A 26,834-nucleotide genomic window follows, 5' to 3' on the forward strand; every position below is an offset into this window, starting at 1 on the left:
GGTTCAGCCCACTTGATCCGGTGTGATACTGGTTGACTCGGACAACTTTTTATGTCTCGCCCACATTGCAGCTCGCATGCTACTTGATAAATTTGTTGGACTTTTTTATATGACTGGTATGACATTCTTGTATGCAATCAAGATATAACATGATATTCACATTTTTATGAGTCCTTTTTGGTGTTGATTAATTTTATGGAAGTTCCTCTTTTTTTTTTTTTTTTTTTTTTTTTTTCTCTCTCCCCCCCCCCCAAATGGTTTATATCCTGAAACTTGGGTCATGTGAACAATTCCACTCATGGAAAAATTTTGGCCGCAGTCATGAACATTCCGCAAATATTACATTTTTTGCAACACTTACTGTACATAATATAAGCCATATTGTCTATTTTTCGTTAATAGAGCTTAAGGCAATGTACAAAACTGTTTGTCTACAATCATAGGAAGCACCTTTTCTCACAAATGCAAAGAATTTGTTACAGGCTGTGCTATGAGTAAAAGGGAAAGTAAATATAATAGATATTAATGACTAGCATATTGCAGAGAACACTACTCTCACTGATATGTAGATTGCTATGTGAAGGCTACTTTGGAATGTATAAAAGCAGCGGATGGAAGAATTTGTTAGGAGAGAACGTATACAGAAAGTTTCACTCAGGGAACTGTTGGGATCTTGCTGTCCATATTGTCTAACATTGATGTGATAGACTATATTTATAGTAACCTTAGACTTTTGTGGATGATGCAGTGATACGTAATGAAGTACTGTCTGAAAAAAATCTGCACAAATAGGCAGTCTGATCTTGAACAGAATTCTAAGTGGCACAAATATTGACATTTTGCTTTTAATGTTCACAAATGTAAAATTGTGCACATCAAAAACTACAAAAATTTGACATTTTAAGACTGAGATATCAGTGAATCACAGTTGGAATTGATCAACTTGTACAAATACTAGGGTGTAACAGTTTGTTGAGGTTATGAAGTAGAATGACCACGAAGGCCCAGTAGTTAGTAACACAGGTGGCAGACATATGTTGATTAGTGGAGAAAGCATCACAGAGATGCTGAAAGACCTGAACCAACTGACGCTTGAATAATAATATGAAGGTATTCCTGTGAGTTGAGTGTTTCTTCCTAAATTGATGGTGGAATTTGAATGGACGTTGCTCACATTTGGAAGAATTGCAGCTCCTGGTCCAGGAGAAACCATCCTGCATTTACTTACAAGAAACATATCATAAAGTCACTGACACACCTGCATTATGGAGCTACCACACATGCCAGAAGGACGATACTAATGGAGACAGGACTAATGTTGGAGTGCCTGTTTTCATCGCAGGCAGATGACACTCCTCTTCTGTCCCTCTTACCATGACCATGCAAGCACTTGCTGTGAAAGTTCTCGCACCCTTTAATATCACAGTGTGTTCTTTGTACCTTCCCCCTAATGGTGCTTTGGATGCAGACACACTGTCAGATCTCTTCTGGGCACTCCCATGCACATTCCTCCTTGTGGGAGATTTCAATGCACAGAATGTGCTGTGGGGCTCGGTTACTACTTGTTCCAGGGGTTGTACGATTAAGTGACTTGTCCATTCTGAGACTGGTTTCAGGCTCTCATAAGCTCATCCTCAGGTGTCGCAACTGTGCTGTGGCGCCCGAGCCCAGGCTGGATGTGTACTACAGTATCTGCCTTTGGAACATTGGCCAGATGACACACTTTTCCACGGCTACAGGTTCTTTTTCAGCCATTGATCTTTGATTTTGTTCCCAGCTGTTGCAGACTCAGTTCAGTGGGGATTGGCTCCAGATTTACGTTCTAGTGACCACTTCCCATTGTGGATCTGTCTGCCGACTAGAGTGATAGCTGACAGGAGACCACACAGATGTATGATACAAAGGGCAAATCGGTTGCACCACAGTCAACAGGCTATTTTTGAATAACAGGATAGTGCACAGAAGATAGTGGCCCATATCACTTGATTCCCAGTGGGCTTCTGCATAGTCCATCCCCTGGTCTAGTGACCACCTCAGAAGACGGCCTGTACCTTGGTGGAATGACGACTGTCAATTAGCAATCAGGTCAAGATGAACAGCTTTGCGGAACTTCAAACACTGTTCAACGACATAAAATATTCATGTTTTCAGATCTGCGAGAGCACATGTAAGGCGAGTGATGAAAGAATGGAAGAGGGCTTCCTGGAGGGAATTCACAACTTCCATTAATCGGTCCACTTCCACAGCGCAAGTTTCGGAATCAGTAAGACCGATTTCAGGCAATGGTAGTACATGTTCCCTACAGCCTTGTCAAGTAATGGGGTTCTTGGTGGGTATGCCAGAAGACATGGCTCAGGTTTTAGAGGAACACGTCTTTACTGTTGCTGTGTCATCCAGACAAGCTCCTGCTTTTAACGTGTTCCGTAGGACTGCAGAGATGAGGAAGCTCAATTTCTTCCCGCATAATGAGGAAGTCTACAGCTTTCCATTCTCCATGTGGGAACTGGAGTCAGCTTTGTCTGCAGCTAGAGAAACTGCTCCAGGACCTGATTAGATCAATTATGCCATACTTCGTCATCTGTGCCCTGAAGCGAAAGGACTGCTCTTGTTTTGTTTCAATCAGATCTGGTTTGGTGGAGAGTACCCTGCAACTTGAAAGTAGGCAATATTGATTCCTTTCTGGAAACCAGGCAGGGACCTTAGCGCCCCTAACAGTTACCGGAGTGTAACATTTACCAGTCATATGGGTAAGACTCTTGAACGCATGGTCAACTGTCGCCTCGTCAGGCTGCTCGAATCCCAAGGTCACCTGAGATGCTCCCATTGGAGTTTCAGGTGCTACTGTTCCTCTCTTGACAACTTATCTGGTGGCGATGATGCAGGAGTCCATCTTATGCCGAAATCATTTGGTTTGTGTGTTCTTTGGCCTCAAAAAAGCATGTTGCACTACTTGGGGGTACAACTTCCTTCGACAACTTCATGAATTGGGACTACATGGACGTTTTGATATCACATTGACGATGCCATGTCTGACTGCTGTGTTCAGGAGAATGGGGCCCTCCAGGGCAGTGTCCTCAGTGTCATTGTTTGCCATTGCTGCCAGTGGCATTTCCTCTGCAGTCAGGAGCCCTGTCAAATGCTCTTTGTTTGTGGATTACTTTGCAATCTTTTACTCTTCCTGACACTTGTGCGGTTTTTGGGTTTATTATTTGACTAGAAATTAACTTGGCTCCCACACCTGAAAGATCAACGAACAGAGGGCTTCCAGTCATTAAATATTTTGAAATGCTTCAGTGGAAAAACATGAGGAGCTGACAGATTCCACCTCCTGCAATTTTATCGGGCATTTATTCAATCGCGCTTAGATTATGGCAGCATGATTATGGATTGGCCCGTCCTTCCTACCTCAGGATGTTAAGACGTGCTCCACCATGAGGGCATTCTGATATTGACTGGAGCCTTTCGGACCAGCCAAGTTTTAGAATCTGCAGAGGCTGGTGAACCACCACTCTGGAATCAGCAACATATCCTTTTGGCTCGGCAGGTGCTGAAAATCTCAGTGCCACCTCAGTCGGTTTAGTTCAGTGGTCCAACTCTTGTACGGCTGTTCAGGAATCAGCCCCCACACGACCAAGCACGTTCAGGATACGTGCTACAGACTGTCTCAGAGATCTGGATCTCTTAGGCATTAAAATGCACAGCGAGGGATGGAACACATTCTTGCCTTGATTTAGCGATTTTAAGCTTGACACAGCACAAGAAAACTTGTACTTCAGATTTTGTTTTTACAATTTTCTTTTTGTACATTTTATGTACATACCACAGTTTTATTGTTGTTTATACAGGTGGATCCCAGCAAGAGAATGCTCTTGGTTGTTCTGGTGTTTTCCCTGATAGAGTTTTTAAAGTGAATCTCCCGGAACAATTTACAAATTATTATGCGGAATTACATGCGTTCTGATGGCACAGGAGAGGATTCAGTCATCACCGTACAATGTTTCTTTTCTGTTCTGTCTCTTAGTGCACTGCAAGCATTACACCATATGTATGCAGTAGACCCGCTGATTCAGCTCGTCCATGACTCCTTACAAAGGCTCCAACACCGTGGCAAGGTGTTCTTTTGCTGGGTACCTGGCCACATTGGGATACTGTGCAATGACATGGCTGCCAAAGCTGCCAAGGAAGCATGTTGGGATGGTGCTCTCCATCAGTATCCCATCCCGTTGCACACCATCATCTCATTTTCTGACAGTCACATCATGTGTCTGTGGGAGACTGAATGGTTGCAGCTGACAGACAACAAACTGCGATTGCTGAAATCAACTACAAAGGCTTGGCGGACTTCGTCAGCCTCACCGCTGGAAGGAGGTTCTGCTTACCAGACTGCGCATTGGGCATAGCCCTTTAACACATGGCTTCCTCCTCCCGTGGGATGATCCACCAATTTGTGAAGTTTGTGGCATGCCGCTTTCCGTTCAGCATATTGGGACTACACGTGTCCTTTATACTGATCTTAAGGCAGCCCTCAAGTCTTGATGAAAAGACGTGCCCATCATCCTCTTGGATACCGATTTCAGTGTTACCAGGGTGGTGAAATTTTGTGAACTGTCAGGCTTCATCCTTAAATTGGTGGGAAAGGGCGGCATACTTACACACATTTGGGAACAGCCTTCGTCTCCACTCATGAGATTAGCATGCTGACTTTTCGTCAGGGCACTGATGACATGATGTCGATCACCCCCCAATCCAAATAATAATAATAATAATAATAATAATAATAATAATAATAATAATGATACATGTTCAATTACCCGAAAGTTCCTAAATGCAATATAACACATACCGTACAGTTAATAGGAAGTGACGCTTGATCAAGGTCCGCATCACTTTCCATTCTTAACCAGACTTAACGTCTGAGAAAGTAAAGATAATAATAATAATGGATACAATATTACTGGAACATACGCACACAAAATCACACATTTGCTATACATGGATGATCTAAAACTACTGGCAGCAACAAATCAACAACTCAACCAATTACTAAAGATAACAGAAGTATTCAGCAATGATATAAGTATGGCTTTTGGAACAGACAAATGTAAGAAAAATAGCATAGTCAAGGGAAAACACACTAAACAAGAAGATTACATATTGGATAACCACAGCGACTGCATAGAAGCGATGGAAAAAATGGATGCCTATAAATATCTAGGATACAGACAAAAAATAGGAATAGATAATACAAATATTAAAGAAGAACTAAAAGAAAAATATAGACAAAGACTAACAAAAATACTGAAAACAGAATTGACAGCAAGAAACAAGACCAAAGCTATAAATACTTATGCCATACCAATATTGACCTACTCATTTGGAGTAGTGAAATGGAGTAACACAGACCTAGAAGCACTCAATACACTTACACGATCACAATGCCACAAATATAGAATACATCACATACATTCAGCAACAGAAAGATTCACATTAAGCAGAAAGGAAGGAGGAAGGGGATTTATCGATATAAAAAACCTACATTATGGACAGGTAGACAATTTAAGAAAATTCTTTATAGAACGAGCAGAAACTAGCAAAATACACAAAGCAATCACTCATATAAATACATCGGCTACACCACTACAATTTCATAACCACCTCTACAACCCTTTAGACCACATAACATCAACAGATACGAAGAAAGTAAATTGGAAAAAGAAAACACTTCATGGCAAGCACCCGTATCATCTAACACAGCCACACATGGCTAAGAAAAGGCAATATATACAGTGAGACAGAAGGATTCATGATTGCAATACAGGATCAAACAATAAACACCAGGTATTACAGCAAGCATATTATTAAAGATCCCAATACCACAACAGATAAATGCAGACTTTGTAAACAACAAATAGAAACAGTAGATCACATCACAAGCGGATGTACAATACTAGCAAATACAGAATACCCCAGAAGACATGACAATGTCGCAAAAATAATACATCAACAGCTTGCCTTACAACATAAACTTTTAAAACAACAAGTTCCTACATACAAGTATGCACCACAAAATGTACTGGAGAATGATGAATACAAATTATACTGGAACAGAACCATTATAACAGATAAAACAACGCCACATAACAAACCTGACATCATACTCACCAATAAAAAGAAGAAATTAACACAACTAATCGAAATATCCATACCCAATACAACAAATATACAAAAGAAAACAGGAGAAAAAATTGAAAAATACATCCAACTGGCTGAGGAAGTCAAAGACATGTGGCATCAGGATAAAGTTGACATCATACCAATTATACTATCAACTACAGGAGTCATACCACACAATATCCACCAGTACATCAATGCAATACAGCTACATCCAAACATATATATACAACTACAGAAATCCGTAATTATTGATACATGTTCAATTACCCGAAAGTTCCTAAATGCAATATAACACATACCGTACAGTTAATAGGAAGTGACGCTTCATCAAGGTCCGCGTCACTTTCCATTCTCAACCAGACTTAACGTCTGAGAAAGTAAAGAAATAATAATAATAATAGTAGTAGTAGCAGCAGCAGCAGCAGCAGCAGCAATCATCAATAATACACTCCCCCTCCAGACTTTTTCAGCCTGAAAGGTATAATAATATGGTAACAATTTCTATGACCGTGTGGGCTGCAGATTCCTCGACTTGCACCATAGGGTGGTGGGGTGTCGGGTTCCGCTGTATAGGTCAGTTGTCCACTACACCCAGCAGTCGGCTACACGGGTAGCAGGGGCTGTGTGGCGTGGACTGGGCGGTTTTTTAGGTTAGATGGCCTCGGTCAAGTACAGGAAGGGCAATAGCCTCAAAGGGTGCGGGGCAAAGTCAGGACATGCGGGGACCAAGCAGCAATCGGTATTGTAATTGTAAACTGTCGAAGCTGCGTTGGTAAAGTACAGGAACTTCAAGCGCAGATAGAAAGCACCGAAACTGAAATCGTTACAGGTACGGAAAGCTGGCTGAAGCCAGAGATAAATTCTTACGAAATTTTTACAAAGGCACAGACGGTGTTTAGAAAGGATAGATTGCATGCAACCGGTGGTGGAGTGTTCGTCGCTGTTAGTAGTAGTTTATCCTGTAGTGAAGTAGAAGTGGGTAGTTCCTGTGAATTATTATGGGTGGAGGTTATACTCAACAACCGAGCTAGGTTAATAATTTGATCCTTTTACTGACCTCCCGACTCAGCAGCATTAGCGGCAGAACAACTGAGAAAAAATTTGGAATACATTTCACATAAATTTCCTCTGCATGTTATAGTCTTAGGTGGAGATTTCAATTCACCAGTTATAGACTGGGACACTCAGATGTTTAGGACAGCTGGTAGGGACAGAGCATCGAGTGACATTATACTGAGAGCACTATCCGAAAATTACCTCGAGCAATTAAACAGAGAACCGACTTGTGTAGATAACATCTTGGACCTACTGATAACAAACAGACCCGAACTTTTCGACTCTGTAAGCGCAGAACAGGGAATCGGTGATCATAAGCTCGTTGCAGCATCCCTGAATATGGAAGTAAATAGGAATATAAAAAAAGGGAGGAAGGTTTATCTGTTTAGCGAGAATAATAGGAGGCAGATTTCAGACTACCTAACAGATCAAAACGAAAATTTCTGTTCCGACACTGACAATGTTGAGTGTTTATGGAAAAAGTTCAAGGCAATCGTAAAATGCGTTTTAGACAGGTACGTGCCGAGTAAAACTGTGAGGGACGGGAAAAACCGACTGTGGTTCAACAACAAAGTTAGGAAACTACTGCGAAAGCAGAAAGAGCTTCACTGCAAGTTTAAACGCAGCCAAAACCTCTCGGACAAACAAGCTAAACGATGTCAAAGTTAGCGTAAGGAGGGCTATGCATGAAGCGTTCAGTGAATTCAAAAGTAAAATTCTATGTACTGACTTGACAGAAAATCCTAGGAAGTTCTGGTCTTACGTTAAATCAGTAAGTGGATCGAAACAGCATATCCAGGGACTCTGGGATGATGGTGGCATTGAAACAGGATGACATGTGTAAAGCTGAAATACTAAACATCTTTTTCCAAAGCTGTTTCACAGAGGAAGACCGCACTGCAGTTCCTTCTCTAAATCCTCGCACAAACGAAAAAATGGCTGACATTGCAATAAGTGTCCAAGGAATAGAAAAGCAACTGAAATCACTCAACAGAGGAAAGTCCACTGGACCTGACGGGGTACCAGTTAGATTCTACACAGAGTACGCGAAAGAACTTGCCCCCTTTCTAACAGCCGTGTACCACAAGTCTCTATAGGAACGGAAGGTTCCAAATGATTGGAAAAGAGCACAGGTAGTCCCAGTTTACAAGAAGGGTCGTCGAGCAGATACGCAAAACTATAGGCCTATATCTTTGACATCGATCTGTTGTAGAATTTTAGAACATGTTTTTTGCTCGTGTATCATGTCATTTCTGGAAACCCAGAATCTACTCTGTAGGAATCAACATGGATTCCGGAAACAGCGATCATGAGAGACCCAACTCGCTTTATTTGTTCATGAGACCCAGAAAATATTAGATACAGGCTCCCAGGTAGATGCCATTTTCCTTGACTTCCGGAAGGTGTTCAATACAGTTTGGCACTGTCGCCTGATAAATAAAGTAAGAGCCTACGGAATATCAGACCAGCTGTGTGGCTGAATTGAAGAGTTTTTAGCAAACAGAACACAGCATGTTGTTCTCAATGGAGAGACGTCTACAGACGTTAAAGTAACCTCTGGCGTACCACAGGGGAGTGTTATGGGACCATTGCTTTTCACAATATATATAAATGACCTAGTAGATAGTGTTGGAAGTTCCATGCAGCTTTTCGCGGATGGTGCTGTAGTATACAGAGAAGTTGCAGCATTAGAAAATTGCAGCGAAATGCAAGATGATCTGCAGCAGATAGGCACTTGGTGCAGGGAGTGGCAACTGACCCTTAACGTAGACAAATGTAATGTATTGTGAATATATAGAAAGAAGGATCCTTTATTGTATGATTATATGAGTGCGAAACAAACACTGGTAGCAGTTACTTCTGTAAAATATCTGGGAGTGTGCGTATGGAACGATTTGAAGTGGAATGATCATATAAAATTAATTGTTGGTGAGGCGGGTTCCAGGTTGAGATTCATTGGGAGAGTCCTACAAAATGTAGTCCATCAACAAAGGAGGTGGCTTACAAAACACTCGTTCTGCCTATACTTGAGTATTGCTCATCAATCCGTACCAGGTCGGATTGACAGAGGAGATAGAGAAGATCCAAAGAAGAGCGGCGCATTTCGTCACAGGGTTATTTGGTAAGTGTGATAGCGTTACGGAGATGGATAGCAAACTCAAGTGGCAGACTCTTCAAGAGAGGCGCTCTGCATCGCGGCTTAGCTTGGTGTAGGGGTTTCGAGAGGGTGCGTTTCTGGATGAGGTATCGAATGTATTGCTTCCCCCTACTTATACCTCGTGAGGAGATCACAAATGTAAAATTAGAGAGATCTGAGCGCGCACGGAGGCTTTCCGGCAGTTGTTCTTCCCGCGAGCCATACGTGAGTGGAACAGGAAAGGGAGGTAATGACAGTGGCACGTAAAGTGCCCTCCGCCACACACCGTTGGGTGGCTTGTGGAGTATAAATGTAGATGTAGATGAAGAATTTCAGCTTGACTGCTGTGCCACTGACCACCTCGTTGCAGTAAATTTAAGTTATTTGTATACATGTAAAAAAAGAGACACTTAAGAATCATATTTTGCAAGGGTTGATACACATAATTAATGGGCACTTCATCTAATGATTTTTGATTCTCTACCCTTGTTTCCTGTCATTTTCAATGTGTTAAGACACTGTTTTCTTTGTTAATGGAAGATCTGATTTTTTTTTTTTATTTTGTCACAAAATATTGGTTGTGTTCGTGTGATTGTCTGCTATTTATTTGTTGTGTGCTTCATATGTTATGTTTTGTGTGTTAACTTGAAGGGTGGTCCACAAAGTTCAAAGCTTCACTGCCGTTCTCTCTCTCTCTCTCTCTCTCTCTCTCTCTCTCTCTCTCTCTCTCTCTCTCTCTGTCTGTCTGTGTGTGTGTGTGTGTGTGTGTGTGTGTGTGTGTGTGTGTGTGTGTGTTTTTAGGGGGGGGTATTTATAATATTCTTGTGTGTGTTTTGAGGAGAGGTATTTATAATATTCTTCTCTTATGGCAGATAATGTTGTTCTATTGAAGGCTGATATGTATTCATTTAGTACATTTTTCCTTGGGCTATTGATTTTAGAATACAGCAGTTATCTTCCAGTATTAATTTTTGTTGCAAGCTATTACTAGTTTTGAAAATTTTCGTATCAATTTCCGTATCTGTTCGGTGTTGTTTCTGATCAATAAAACTGTATACAAAAGTTGAGTGTTACTTTTCTAATGGTCTGTGTATCTGGTTCTTTAGTTCCTACAAGTTTGGTCTACAGATTGTCAATAATTGCAAGTTTACAGCTGGCTAACACGTTAGTTATGTATGCTAGGTTCTGTGCCTGTCTTTCTGTTGTGTTTCCTACTGTGTGTGTGTTTCTGTTGTATGCCATTTGTTGCTTATTTTCTCAGAACTCAGTGGAGTTCTTTAGGCTTCAGTTTGCAGTGTGCGTATGCTGTTCATAGTGAATTGAGCTAAATGGTAGGTTGTTGCATGGATAATGATGATGACCACAGGGCTAGGGGTTATTTAGTTCATGAATTTTAGGTAATAATTTAAGAGATGGGGAATGTTTTGTTTCATTTTTTAAATCTCTGCAGCTGTGAAAATATATCTGCTTTTGTTGACTTTGTTAAGGTCATTTCCGTATGAATTGCTACACATAGTTAAGTCGCATCTTAAGTTCTTGCAGTTTTCACAGAAGAGTTTAAACAGTAACTCTTTTCATACTCCACACACTTTACGTGTGAGTGGAACACTACAACAACCATAATATATGGTACTCTGTGCCAAGTACCCTCTGCCTTGCTCTTCAGTGTTTTTCCCCCCCCAAATGTTGGGGCTTAGGTAAGTACTTCCAGTACAGGGGTCAGGGAAGTTCTGTGTACCCCTGTTGACTCTGTACAGCTGGGGAATTAAAATAGTTATTTTATTGGTATCCTTGCCTTGATGTTGAAAAGAGTAGCCAGTTTTGTATTTTTTTTGTTTCTGTACATCATTTCATTTGTGAAGTCATAGTGTGGGTACACATTTTATACTATTCAGGAGCAATTAATGGTGTGGTTTACAAATGTTCAGACAGGGAAAACTCTGTCAGAAATGGTTAGTGCATTTAGAGGTAGTGTTGGCAAGGCCACTAGTGCTACTTAGTATGGAAAGGAGTGAGAACTTGGCAGCCAGAAAAATTTTGGCAGAGAAATGGCAGCTGGCCACAGCTCACTATGGCATAGTAATTGAGGGACATTAAATCATGTAATCCTCCGCCATGATTTAAATTTACATTCCAGTTCAAATTAATTACACACTTATCATGATTAGTGGAGGTTTGTTTGAATGATAGAAAGGAACTGCAGAGCAAACTTGCCCAAAACTACAAGAAGCTGTAAGATGGTAGAAAGTGTAGCTCACTACTCGCCATATAGAGGAGGCATTGATTCACAGACGGGCACAATGAAGAAAAATACGTGAAATATTTCACCTTTCAAATTCCTTTTTCAGAAGCAGAAAACTCTCACATTTACAAACAACTGTACCACACAAGCATAACTCTTACACACACGGCCACTGTGTCTAGGTGCTAAGACCAGACACTGTAGTGCCTTTAGACTGTGTGTGTGTGTGTGTGTGTGTGTGTGTGTGTGTGTGTGTGTTGTCTGACTTAATAAGACAGCAGACACATTTAAAATTGAAACAGATTGTGTTAACAAGGTACATACAGAAAGAAACCAAATTAATAGATTGTTCACTGTCATATTTGAATATGTGGGTGTAATATATATTCTGTGCAGTGAGAGACAAAAAATACTTTGTCACGAGTTTCTCCCACACCAGTGGCCCCAGTAGTTCGTTATACTGCCAGCAATGGGACATGTGCCATTAGACTAAGATTCTGTTTCTTACTCTTTCATAAAACAATGTATGCTGTACACTGTTGTTTGGCTTCATGTAATTTCTGCTATGCCATTTGCAGTAAACACAGCAGTGGTAATACATGCTCTAACAGTAAAATGTATTTAAATATTTAATGTTTCTTTCAAAATACATGCAATATAGATGTGACAGATTGATGTTACTAGGTGTTGTGCCAAATTGTACACCACTATTCTCGCAGAATACTGATCACCATTGTCATTTGAGTAATTGTGTCTTGTGGACAGAATTCCTGAATCTTAAAGATATCAGCTTACCAATAGGATCATACTGGCTCAGGAACCTGCTATTAAATAATGTTGGTTTCATCCACTTTGAAGACTTGTCAGACCTCTTCATATGCTTTTCTCAAATTGTTGTTTTCTCACATGGCTGCTTTATTTTGTTTTCCCGCATCTTAAGAATCTTGCATTGGATTCCTTGTATATGGTGTTACCATGTTAGTATCTGTGTAAACAGATTCAGAAGGATGTAAGTTGCAGTATTTATTTGGAGATGAAAAGGCATGCACAGGATAGAGTAGCATCAAATCGGTCTTTAGACTGAAGACCTCAGCAACAACAAACTGGACTTGCCTGTTTTGGATCCCCATACAACTATAATTGTTTACTTGCCTATTGAGATTGAAAGGATACACAATACCAATTTTGAACTACTACTACCCAGGCAGAATAAAACAAATTGCACTTTGATAGTGGCATTACATTTTCTGTGCTTTGCTGATGTGACTGAAAATACTTTCCATCAAAATGGACCAATTATTAACCACTAAAGGTAAAAACTCCATCTGAACAGGCCTTGGAAGGCCCAGTGGTACTGACGGACCACAGTGTCAACCTCAGCTGTTAGGCATTGCTGTATGGAGGGGCATGTGGTCAGCAAGCCACTTTCCCGACTTACTTCTCAATCAAGTGGCTCCTCAATGGCCTCACAAGGACTGAGTGCACCCCCCTTGCCAACAGGGATTGGTAGACCCAGTCAATCATCAATCCAAGTGCTAGTCAAACTCAACAGGTTTAACTTCACTGATCTGATGGGACTGGAGTTACCATTATGGTATGGCTGTTGGCATTAACCAGTAAATGGTCTGTCAGTTTCTGTAGTCTTTGCCCACCAATACAAACGACCAGTAAAAGATAAGTCACTTCCTTTACAATTGGTTAATGGCTCCACATCGCTCTTGGTAATGTAGAATAAAATATTCCTACATATCTATATGATTGGATATCAGGTACATCCTTAATTGTCCCACATAGCCAAATAAGAGACTACTGCATGATAGGTAGCATAAGGCTATAGGTAGAGAGAGGCTGAATGAAACACATTTGGCTTTCATGAGAGCACTGCGTGAAGCCTTCAGTGATGACTGTAGTAGAATATGGTCAAATGATCTTTCACAAAGCCAAAGTAAGTATATACAGAGCACCTTCAAGAAACTTCGGTCCTTCATAAGAAATTCTGGAAGCTTGGTTGTCCCATCTCACAGTGAAAAACAAAGAAATAGTCGTTGCTGGTGATTCAAATGTGGGTTTATTGAAAAGCTCCGTCAGTGAAACATTACTGCAATCAGAATGACTGTCATTAAATTTAATACCTACCATGAATTTTGCAACTAGGGTATGTAATTATTCTGAGACTGTCATTGATAATATCTTTGTAGACAAATCTTGGGGAAAAAAGCCATATCACAAAACAAATAGTAAGTGGACTATTGATCATGACATGTAGCATCTTATAGTAAATGTTGAAACTTGTTGGGATATAAAATCTATTAAATCTGAGTATGGGAGTGTAACTAATCAGTCAAAAATTGAGGATTTTAGGAGGTTGCTCAAAGACATGAACTGGATAGATGTCTCTTCAGACTCAAATGGAAAATACAAAACATCCATTAATAAAGTTACTTCCTCATTTGAAAATTGTTTTCCGCTGAAGGTAACTGAAACCTAACAGAAGTCTAAAAATAAACTGCAAGGTATAAAGATATCGTGTGAACAAAAAACAAAAGTTTATATACTATCTAGGAACAGCTCTGATGTTAGCATTACAAAGAATACTGCAATATATTGAAGCAAGTAAACCAGAAACATAAGCAGTTTTGTTATGAGAAAAAGATAATTTCTTCAGCAACAAAATAAATACTATATGAGATATAGCGAAGACAGGCAGGAGGAAGCCAGAAAGGAAAAGGAACAGGTAGCTCTAAAATAAATGAGACATCGGTAACAAGTGTATGTAGTGTTACAAACCTCTTAAAACAAGTGTTCGGTTTCTGTTACTGACAGTTTGGGGTCATCAGGTTCAGTAAACAGTGCTGTGGGATATCTGAGACCAGTCTCTACGAATAACTTCAATAAAATGGAAATGACTCCTCCAAAAGAAGTAGCACCCATTGTAAAATCCTTAAAAATCAGAAACTTCTAGTGGGTATGGTAACACATTAACGAAGTTCATCAAAGGGTGTTCACTTCAGTTGAGTTCTACCTTAAGTTATTTGTACAATCCTCTCTTATCAGTAGAATATTTCCAGACTGGCTAAAATATGCTGAAGGTAAGCCCCTTGACAGGAAGGGAGATAGAAAGATACAGTCAACCTATCATCCAATTTCATTTTTTCCGGGATTTTCAAAATATTTGAAAAGGTTGTTTTCAAGTGTCCTGTTAAGCAGCTGACTGCAAAGAATTTCGTTTTCAAGTCACAGTTTGGGTTCCTTAAGGGTTCCAATATAGAGAAGGCCCACCAAAAAAAATCATAAAACAAGAAAGTAGTATGCTAGTAGATGCAGCAAACACAAATTAAATTGCAGCCTATTTTAAACAGCACACAAATGCTGTAGAAATAATTGACGAAATAGTCGCACTCATCAAACAATGCGACAGCAAACCCACCATTATTGCAGGCGATCTCAACTGCAGAATAGACACAGAAAACTATAAAACAAAACTAGTTGTTGAAACCCTAGAAGAAGGTGGTTTCACCCTACTTAACGATAGACAGATACCTACATACATATGCCACAATGGGAAAAGCACCATTGATATCGCATTAACAAGAGGAGAAATAGAAGGAAGTATTCAACCAATATGGCATGACTCCATTATTCCTGTACAAAAGCACATTCCAATGAAGATAAAAATAAATATCGTCACGTCACCGCCAGCAAGAAAGACCCACCAAATCACACAAAGAAAAATTGATATAGAAAAATTAACAAACCAGCAAGAACAATTAACACAAATAGAAACTTTCATAGAGGAAGGAGACCTTGAAAAAGCAACAGACCAAATAGAAGACCTAAAAATTCAGTGATACAAACTATCCCCAAAACAAGGACGGCAAAAAGATGGTTCGATGCTGAATGCTACAGCAAAAGGAACACTGTTCTAAGAACGCTCCACAGACTAAGAAACTAGCATGACGAGGAAACATACAAACTGTACGCAGAAGAGAGGAGAATCTACAAAAACTAATAGAAGAGAAGAAAAAAGAATACATAGAAAGAGAGGCAAAAAGAGAAGCGGATGAAGCAGAGAAAGACCCATACATAGCAGCAAGACCAAGAAAAATGGCTCATACACCAAATATAGACCTGAAGGAATGGGAAGACCACTTCAGTAAGTAACTGAACAAACGAGGAATCAAAACACCCCCAAAGAAAGAGAAACAACATCAAACTAAGGAAAAAGACAATATATGGGAACCTCTAAATGAAGAAGACGTGAAAGAAGTAATAAAAGCACTGAAGAACAAGAAAGCAGCAGGACCCGATAATATACATAATAAACATATAAAAGATGCAAAAGAGGCCTTCCAACACATATGGACCAAACTATTTAACAAATGCCTGGAACTTGGAAGGATTCAGACACAATGGAGACACTCAACAATAAAAGTTCTCTACAAAGGTAGAGGAGACCCAGTGGATCCAAACAAGTACAGAGGCATAGCCCTGGAAAATACTCAATTCAAGATGTTTTCAAAGATAATAACACAAAAAAATCCAAGCCTCTGTGGACAGTCATCTCCCAGAACGACAAATGGGTTTCAGATCTGGAAGATCAACACTTACGGCAGTCAGGCTTCTTCTAAACATCATCGACGAAGTGCTACAAAAGAAGCAAACGATCTACACAGTGTTCATAGACTTTACCAAAGCCTTTGACCTGTTGGAAAGAGATCTCACAGTCCGAAAACTGGAAAACACAATGGGAGAAGCTAGCGTATGGGCAAGAATAATCAAGTCAATCCTCAAATACAACTTAATCATAATATCAGACAACCTCTCTTTTTCGAACCCCATTCTGCAATCGAACGGAGTCTTACAGGGTGACCCAATGAGCCCTTTGCTGTACATTCTTGCCACTGAAGAAGTACTCCGAATTGGAGAAAATGAAGAAGATGTGTTTGTATATGCACACGCTGACGACATAGCCGTAGGTTCAACAGATATACAGAAGCTGCAGAGAATCATTGAGAAAATAGACAGATAGTGCAGTGAACACAAACTACACATAAACATAACAAAGTCAGAAATGGTAATTTTCAGAAAAGGGGGCAAAACACCCAAGAAAGCTGAAATCAGCATCAGAGGACAAAAAATAAAAATCTCATCAGACTTTAAATATCTAGGAGTGACATTGCAATCAACAGCCAAATGCTTCACAAAAAATACAACAGAATGTGCAGCCCAAGCAATAATAGCAATACAGGACATCAAAAACATCCGCCTATTCAGTCTAGAAACAGCCATGAAATTATTCAACACACAAATCTTGCCAATCCTGGCCTATGGGATGGAGGTTATATGGGATCACCTGACAGAAAAAATCTAGAAACACTAGAAAAGGTAAAATCGACCTATCTAAAAAGAGCACTAGGTCTCTCAAAGACAACAAGATCTAGACTAGTGTACCTGCTAGCGAGAGAGACATTCCTAATTCAAGACATCAGACTTCGATATACAATGCCACACACCAGGGCTTCTGGAAAGCAACTGAAGATCATGGAGGACAAACGAGAAAAAATATGGCCGTGTTCTATGGCACCGAAGCAATGACTAATCGCTCATGGACAGCACCAAACTTCGAACAGCGACATGTGGTAACTAGACTTTCTATTCACGGCTTTCATCATCTAATCTGCAAAAACAAAACTTATGCCCCAACCACAACATGTGTGTGTGAACTGTGCAGTAAAAGAGTGAAATCGTTAAATGAATATGCAAAAATGTAAAATGTTAAGCAAAGTAACTGTATATGGCTATTTGGCTGCAATTTTATTAAATAAATATAGAGAAGGCTGTTTTTACACGTACAGTGAGAATGTATTTAATTCATTAGATAACAGGAGCCTAATGGCATTTTCTGTGATCTGTGAAAGCCTTTGACTGTGTGAATTGCAACATTCTCTTAAGGAAATTATAATATTATGGCATCACTGGCAGTGCTGCAAAATGGTTTGAAGTCTTATCTAACTAACAGGAAACAGAGGGCGTCGTTGTGAAATACCTGGGGAGTAAGCAGTCAGTTTTCATCTGATTGGGAATTAATTACAGGTCGTGTTCCTCATGGTTCCATTGCTTTTCTTCTGTACATTAATGACCTCATGTCTGTTACTTTGCCAGATGCTAAGTTTGTTTTGTTTGGAGGTGATACAAACATTGCAATAAACAGCAGGTCAAGTACAGATTTAGAAATGGCTGCTAATCAGAGTTTCACTGATGTTAATGAATGGTGTAAAGCTAATTCACTGTCATTGAACTTTGAAAAGAGCCACCATATGCAATTCAGAACCTATAAGAGATTTCCTTCCAGCATGTGTGTAACATAAAGAGAAATGCAGATAGAAGAGAGAGTGTGTTAAATTTCTGGGATTACAAATCGATAAGAAAGTTGGGAAGGACATACCACAGAATTTCTAAGGCGCCTTAACAGGTCTGTACTTGCGAAACAAAAAAAAAAAAAAAAAACAAACTTTAAAAAGCTTGCATGCTTTGCCTACTTTCATTCTATTACATCATATATTCTGGGGTAACTCGTCAAACCAAAAAAAAGTTTTTAGAGTGCAAAAGGGTGTAATAAGACTGATTTGTTGTATAAATTCAAGAAAATCCTGTAGAAACCTGTTCAGCTAACTGGGTATTCTAACCACTGGTTCTCGGATGGGAAACTACTCATCGCACCCATTTCAGATTTAGTGGTAAGATAGCCTAGTGGATGGTCCATCAAAAACTGAACACAGATAAAGCAAGAAAACAGGACGAAGGTGCACTGAACACAGCATTGTATGGTTATGTGGTTACTGTGTGCGTGTTAAAAGACTTGGTTTCAGATAAAGCACCTTTTTAACTGAGTTTGAAAGACATTTTGGTAACCAAATCCTTTCACTTTATAGATGAATGTTTTAACATGGACTATTAGGACAGCTTAAATAAACATGTCTGTCAGATTTCAATTTTGACAGCACTTGATCAAAACACTCAAGATTAGGTGTTTTGTGTATGATAAATTTATTAGAAGTGCATAACTGTTTCATTTTCAGTGTATTAATTCTGTAGATATTAGCAGCTTCAGTTTACTGTAATGTGTTAACATGTTTTGACAATCTCCTGACAAACGATCAGGGAAGTGAGTATTATATTCAGATGTTCTATGTTCTTTATATTATACTTCTGACATGTTCCACACCCATGAAAATCATCTCATTTTTGCATCTGTGGAGTGGAAACTGAATCTAATATAATCCAAAAAGGAATTCTTGTCTTACATGTAAAGACTGTTAGTGGCACTGAAATTGGTGGTAGCAATGTGGAAGCTGAAAGCCTAACTTTATTTTCAAATCTTCGCTTACAAAGGAATACCTAGGAGAGTTGCCTCAATTTGATTCTCATACCACTGAAAAGGAGAGTGAAATGAGTATTAGTGCCAGTGGTGCAGAGAAACAGCTAAAATCATTAAAGTAGAACAAAGCTTCAGGGTAACGTAGAATCCCTATGTAATTCTTTACTGAATTTGTCTATAGTCTATTGTAGATCTCCCCCTAAAAAAAAAAACGTGTGCAGTTGTTGGAAGAGAGCACAGGTCACATCTGTTTACAAGAAGAGTATTTAGAAGTGATCCACAAAATTACCATCCAGTAGCCTCATCATTGATTTGTTTGTACAACCATAAAATTTATTCAGAGTTCAAACAAACAGAATAATACCTCAAACAGGATGACCACCTCCATGCCAACCAGCACGGATTCCAGATACGTCAATAGTGCAAAACCCAATTTGCATTTCCTTCGTGTGACATAAGACTAAAGTACGATCATATAGGGTATCAAGTGAAATATGTAACTGTATACAAGATTTTTTTTGGTAGGGGGGATGCAACTTGTTACTTGGGATAGCCATCATCAGATGGAAAAATAACTTCCGGTATGCCCCAAGGAAGTACTTTGGCACCCTTTATGTTTATGTTGTATACTAACAACTTTGTAGACAATATTAATGTAACCTCAGACTTTTTGCAGATGATATGCATATCCATGAGGTCTGTTCAAAAAATTTCGGAACATTTATAATTTCACGCCAATGGTGTCTTAGAGCTAAACGCAGTTCACATCCCTGTGCACACGTCTATTTAATGTGTGACTGCCGTAAGTTTCATTGTTGCACACATGTTAGGTATTGTTCAGTGCCGTATTGAATAGAACATTGGTTAGCATAGTTTTGCAAATTTCAAGATGGCAGAGTTAGAGTGTTAACTTGTCAGTATTAAATTTTGCGTGAAACTCAAGAAAACCATTAGAAGACCCACCAAATGATGCAGGAAGCCTATGGTGACGAGTGCTTAGGCTGTGCTCGATGTTATGAATGGTTCAGACTTTAAAAATGGGTGGACAGAAGTTTATAGATGGCCCTCATTCAGACTGTCCTTCAGCTGTCTACTGACGATGCTTGTCAGGAACATCAACACACTTGTGCATGCCAATGGAAGACTAACTGTCCTAGAGGTTGCAGAGGAACACATCATTTCAGTTGGATGTTGTCATGAAATCCTGTCACAGCATCTTGGTATGCATTGTTTTTCCGCCAAGTTTGTTCCACGGCTCATGTCAAGACCAGAAAGATCTTCGCCTCGCAATCTGTGAAGAGCTTTTCTATTGCGCAAATGAGAATGAGATGTTCATTAAGAGAATCATAACTGGTGATGAGACGTGGGTCTTTGGTTATGATGTTGGAACGAAGATTCAGTCTTCATACTGGGTCTGGAAAGGTTCTCAGAGACCAAGAAAAGCTTGTCAAGTCAGGTCAAATGTCAAAGCCATGGCGATAGTTTTCATTGACTTTGAAGGTTTACTTCATCATGAATTTGTGCCATAGGGACAAACTATTGATTGATGGTACTATCAGGACATGTTGTGACGCCTGCGAGATTATGAGAGATGGAAATGGCCTGAAATGTGGAGAGGCAAGGCATGGCTCTTGCATCACCTGCGCATTCATCCCTTTTGGTGTGTGACTGTTGCACAAAAAATGAAATCACAGTGCTGCCTCATCCTTCGTACTCTCCAGACCACGCCGTTGTGGACTTTATTTTATTTTCGAATTTGAAAACCCTGTTGACAGAACGAAGATATGCAACGATAGACAAGATAAAAGAAAATTCACATATGGTGCTCCTTGTGATGCCGCAAGAGGCGTACCAAGACTGCTTCTGCCGGTGGAAATGGAGCTGGCACCGGGGTATCAATTGTTGAGGAGAGTCTTTCAAAGGAGGCCATGCACAATAAGTAAAAGGTAAGTATAGAAGGAGGGGAAAAAAAATGGTGGACAAAGTTCCGGAATCTTTTGAACAGACCTTGTATGAAGCTCAGTTTGAGAGAAGCTGCATAAACGTTTTCTGATTTTAAAAAGATTCTAAAATGGTACAAAGTTTGACAACTTGCTTTAAATGTTCAAAAATGTAAAATTTTGCACTTTACAGAAAGAAAAAAAATCATAGTAACCTATGACTGTAATATCACTGAGTCGCTGCTGGGATCAGCCAACTCAAATACCTCGATGTAACACTTTGTAGGGATATGAAATGGAATGATCACATGGGCCCAATCATGGTTAAAGTACGAGGTAGACTTCAGTTTATTGTTAGAGTACTGAGAAAATCTGAGAAAATGCTGTCTGCAAATGAGATAGCTTACAAATCACTCGGGTGACCTATTTTGTAATATCAGTCAAGTGTGTGAGTCCTGGGACCTGTACCAAATAGTACTAACAGAAGATATTGACCATGTGCAGAGGAGAGCAGTGTGAATGGTCACAGGTTTGTTTGACCCGTAGGAGTGTCTCACAGAGATACTGAAGAAATTGAAGTGGCAGAGACTCCTGGAGATAAATTATCCTGAGAAAGCCTATTTACAAAATTTCAAGAAGCGGCTTGAAATGATGATTCTAAGAATATACTAAGATCCCTGCTTATCACTCGCATAAGGATCGTAAGGACAAGATCAGATTAATTACAGTACACACAGGTATTTAAACAGTCATTCTTCCCAAACTCACTATACGAATGGAATGGGAGGAAACCCCAATAACTGGTACAATGGCATATACCTTTTGCAATGTGCTTCACAGTGGTTTGCAGAATATAGATTTAGATGTAGATAAACATTAGATGGCTGTCAACAGGTGTGTTAGTACTAACTTACTTTCAAACAGTGCAGCACCAAATCTTCTCATTGTTGTGGAAATTGTGATCTTTCATTTGGCAGAATATTAGAATTTGAAGTAATTCATACTTACTTTAGATATGTAAACAAATTTTTTTTTTGGTGTTGCTGAAGTTTTGAAGAAGTGTTTCACTTGTCATTCTTGACACTGTTACTTTTGAATATGTGTTTTGTTTTTAATATGGAGGAATGGATTCTTATTAAGTCAGTTTCTCTTTCAGGTTTTACAACAATAATTCCTCCTTTGTACATGGCGGTCTAGATGCACCCAATAGAGAAACTACACCTGTGATTGGACAAAAGCAGATCCATCAAAAAATTCAACAGCTTAATTTTCATGACTGTCATGCTAAGATAAGTCAAGTTGATTCTCAGGCAACACTTGGAGATGGTGTTGTTGTCCAGGTATTTACAGCATTTGATGTGTACAATTACTTTGTCAGCATTTATTTAGTAATCCTCTTTTTGTACATGTAATTTTGACTTTATGAACTCGATAAGCATAAGCAGAATGTGCGGTAAATCAGCACTGACTCTTTCCACTGACTGGTAAATTGAGTACTTCATTCTAATTTTACTCCAGTAAAGTGTCAGATTTTGCCATATGGAAATAATACACTATATATTTTAGTTTTCAATTCATGCATGATTTATATTGAGACTACGAAGTAGTGCCATCACCTACTAAATGTGCCTCAAAAATAGTGCCGTAAGTAACAAGAGCATGCAACAGAGTGGGATGACTCCATAAGCAAATCAACCAGTGTGTTCCGTGCCACTACCCCTCCCCCCTGCGCACACGCACACGCACATATACATTCTATCCACAGTAGTGTAGATAACTTTAGATGAATACTAGTAGTGTTTACTGCACTCTCATTTTGGTGAACGTTTACTGACTGATATCACGTGACGCGGTGACTAGGTGCAGTCTTGTACCACTTCAGAGTTGCTCATGTTAATATCTCGCAATGCAGGCACACAAGGTGATATGGAAAATTTCATAATGGCTTGCTGCTTGCCATCTTCTTGGTGGTAAGAAGGAGAAAGTCACTACTCATTGAAAAGGTGATAGTTTGCAAACAAAATAATGAAAAGTTGTATTGGTCTGGAAATTGCAACAGAAAGGACGATGCTGAGTGGACTGGGATTGAAGTATGTGTCAAAGAAGCAGTAGCAAAGTGCAACAAATATATAGATATAGATAAATGTGTTATGCAGCAGTTTCTCTGATGCTATGGACAATGAGTAGTAGTATCAACTTTTAAAAAACTTACAGCCTTTATTGCTTCAAGGATAACAAGAAACCCCAAAAATAAAGGTTATTCACAAATTAACTTTACAACTTGACTTTTAATATCTTTAAAATTGTACTAGATTTTAACAAATGGTTTTCAACATGCGAAAAGGAAACACACAAAGCCTTGTTTTACTCTCTGTGTATGGTTCAAGATCCCCACAGTGACATGTTCATATGTATTGTGATTGCAAGCCTTAAAGTCATGTAGGTCTCTAACCTTGGTTTGGTACACCAAATCCTTTTCAAAACAATTCCTCTTCGATGGCTAGAATAGACCCATGGTTCTTTCTTGTTCATTATAAGAGGCTACTATGAGTCTTCTATATTGCATCGTGTTTTTTACGTTGGTCTTGTGACTGGTCTTTGGAATTTTGAAGGCTTTTACTCCTTTCACTTTTTTAACACTTTTCCCTCACATTTTTTGGCTTTTTAAATTCTTGTCCCCTTTTTGGGTTTGACCTCCGCTTTCCAAATTTTACCGAAGTGCGGGCCGTTTGGAGAAGAATGCCGTACTGTGGTGGATTACCTCTCCGCTGTATGCTGTTATTTTTTGCACTTTCCAATCAAGTGGATCTACCTTTGCACCTGAAATCCAGCATGGTAGCCAGCTTGTCGTGGTGGGGTTGTCATATACTCTCTTGAGAAGTAACCCCCTGACGATGAAGGGACTGTGCACTGCTGATGCCTCAGCTGTGACCTCCTTGTGTCAGCCATGGAATAGGTGCCTATCCACTTCGGGGTACCGGGACTCCAGGCAATGGCTTCTGTGCCAGGTGGCCTTTACCTTGGTGGGGTATTGCCCACAGGGAGAGCCTCCGATAGGAGTGGCATCAGGATGGATGATCCACAATGAAACGGTCGCCTCATCAGTCAGGAACAGTGATTTTAATGCAGAAGTTTACAATCCTACAGATTTCTGTCATTGACCATGCGTCAAGATGAGAGCCAGGCAAGGAGAAATGGAAGTGGACAGTTTGTCGAGTTTGGTTTGTCTCCACACCAACGGTGGCTGTTTGGCTTCAACGAAGCCAATGTTTGTCATTGAAAATATTGATGATCGGTTTTGGGAGGTTGCAGCAATAGAGAAAATGAGAAACGGATTTTTGCTGATCAAAACTTTACACACCAACCAATTATGGGCACTTCAGGCCTATGTGAAGTTAGGAGATATACCAGTCACCATTGCTCATAACAAGCTCAATAGAATTCAAGGTGTTACCTTCCATTGGGATCTAATGCTACAAACTGATGAAGAGCTGCTACTAATCTGACACGGCTTTGATTCCATTTTGTTTGCCGCATCCAGATGATGGGACCCTAGGATAATAGAGCAGACACTGGAGCTTCTATCGTAGCCTTCGATGGCAATGTTTTACATGGGAAGGTAAAGGTCATGATTTATAGGTGAGATGTCAGGTGTTACTTTCATCCTCCAATGAGATGTTTTAAGTGTCAAAGTTTCGGACACATGTCCTCCTGCTGTTCTAATGAGGTTATATGTAGGGCAAAAAATGTGGATGAGCATCCCATGACGGCAGTCCTTATGACCAACCGCCACAGTGTTCAACTGTCCGGAACCACACCCTCCTTGTTTACCGCAGTGCTTGATGTTCGAGTAGAAGGAAATTCAAGAGTATAAAATGCTTGACTGCTTGTCTTACAAAGGTGCAAGGAAAAAGTCTTTCAGATTTCATTTGACTAATGTGGCCTTGAATTTTGCAACTGTCATGTCACAGTCCACACAATGACAAGGCCTCGCACGAAAACTCCTGGCCTTTGTCATATTCCAGGGCTTGCCCCACAGTTGGGGGAGGGAATGTCAGCTCCTTCATACCCTACAGCTATAGTACTGGTGGTTGCCACACCATTGGTGCGGCCAGAGATGTCAAGTCATCCTCTGGCGTCAGGGTGAGGACACCTGTCAGGGTGGCCCCCTTCTCAAGACAAGGACCAACAGCCACAGGCTGCAGGCTGCAGAACAGTATGGTGCTCTTCTCTCTCGGAAGAAAAACTGGGAAATCTTCACAGAAATTGAAGTCACAGAAGGATAAGAAGGATAAGCAGAAAGGTAAGCTACTTTCTTAGGCTTTGGATGTTCCACTCCCCAGCCCTGCAGTGGTCTAGCTTGTGCACTTGGATGATGGATCGCACAATCAGGTCAACCACGACCTGGTAACAAAGTAATCACACCCATCTTTTCCATTCTCCACTTTCTCAGACCTGACTCCAGTATTCCTTCAATGGAACTGTAATGGTTACTTTGCCATCTGACCGAACTCTGTCATTTAATGGCTAAATGGCTATTTACTCGGCAATTGGCATAACCCATCAGGAAACACCATTTAGGGCAACACACCTCCCTGCTCAGATAAACTACCAACCATACTGTAACAATCACACAAATATCTTGAGGGCATCTGGTGGGGTTTGTACCCTCATACGCTCTGATATTTTCAGTGAGCATGTGCCCCTTACCACTGCAGTAGAAGCTGTGGCCATTACATGTCTACCTGTCAGTTTGGATGACAATATGCAGTGTTTATCTACCCCCAGACGGATCTTTCCATTATCGTGAACTGTTCAAATGAGTGTCACAGCTCCCCGCTCCTTCCTCTTATTGGGGGACTTGAATGCTCATTATCTTTTGTGGGGCAGCGACACTAAATCTCAGAGGCCAGGTACTAGAACACATTCTTTCAGAATTGGATGTCTGCCTGTTTAGCACTGGAGATGCAACCCATTTCAATGTGGCCCATGGAATGTTTATAGCTACTGATCTCGCAGTTTGCTGCCAGAGTATCTTGCCCTTGATTCACTTGCTCATCCCTGCCAATCTTTGCGACAGTGACCATTTTCCTATCATTCTTTCCCTTTCCACTCACAACAATCTAGAACGTACTCCACATTAGTTGCTTCGGAAAACTGATAGCAGCCACTTACGCAGCCAGTCGTGACAGATATCGACAAATTGGTATGGGGTACTATTGACAGTATTACACATGCTGCAGCAGCAGCAGCAGCAACAATACCCTACTCTTCCGACTCATCCTGATAACTGCCGCTGCCATGGTGGTCTGAAGGCATAGCCACAGCTGTAAGGAAGCACCGCAGGGTGCTTCAATGGTACAAGTGCCATCCCTCTATGGAGCTTTCAAGAGAATAGCTTTCAAGAGACTCCGAGCGAAAGCGCAGTTTTTGATAAAGAAAAGGGAGCAGGAGTGTTGGGAGCAATATATCTCAACTATGCGATCTCACACCCCATCATCCCAAGCATGGGCTAAACTCTGCCGCATTTACGGCCATCCACCACCCACGATGGTTCCTTGGCATCTGCACTTATCCCACGGTACTTGGCGAATGTTTTAAAACACACTTCAGTGAAGTGTCCACTCACAGTAATTATCATCCTCGTTTCCTGACCCAGAAATGCTGTATTGAGTCCCGCCTGTCATCTTTCAATGCACATGGCTCGCTTATCATATAACATCCCTTTTACAGACTTTGCAGCGCTTTGGCACTGCGTCGCAACCAAATGCTCAAACATCTTTGTGCCGACAAAATGAAACATATCCTCGGGCTTTTTAACCACATTTGGTTGGAGGAAGTATTTCCCTGTCAATAATGGGAAAATATTATTTTTCTGCTCTGAAACCTGGAAAGGACCTACATATT

At 40.2% G+C, this 26,834-nt stretch overlaps 1 protein-coding gene across 3 annotated transcripts in view; it reads left to right on the forward strand.

Moving 5' to 3' along the window:
* LOC126261300 (ras GTPase-activating protein-binding protein 1) overlaps positions 1-26,834 on the forward strand; it is a 157,431-nt gene that overhangs the window by 8,992 nt on the left and 121,605 nt on the right. For all 3 annotated transcript variants that reach the window (XM_049958527.1, XM_049958526.1, XM_049958528.1), the window contains exon 3: positions 22,084-22,267. In XM_049958527.1, coding sequence (XP_049814484.1) covers positions 22,084-22,267 — 184 coding nt within the window. The remainder of the gene's footprint in view (positions 1-22,083; positions 22,268-26,834) is intronic.

This window comes from Schistocerca nitens, chromosome 1, assembly GCF_023898315.1.
Source record: "Schistocerca nitens isolate TAMUIC-IGC-003100 chromosome 1, iqSchNite1.1, whole genome shotgun sequence".
Taxonomy (NCBI): Eukaryota; Metazoa; Arthropoda; class Insecta; order Orthoptera; family Acrididae; genus Schistocerca; species Schistocerca nitens.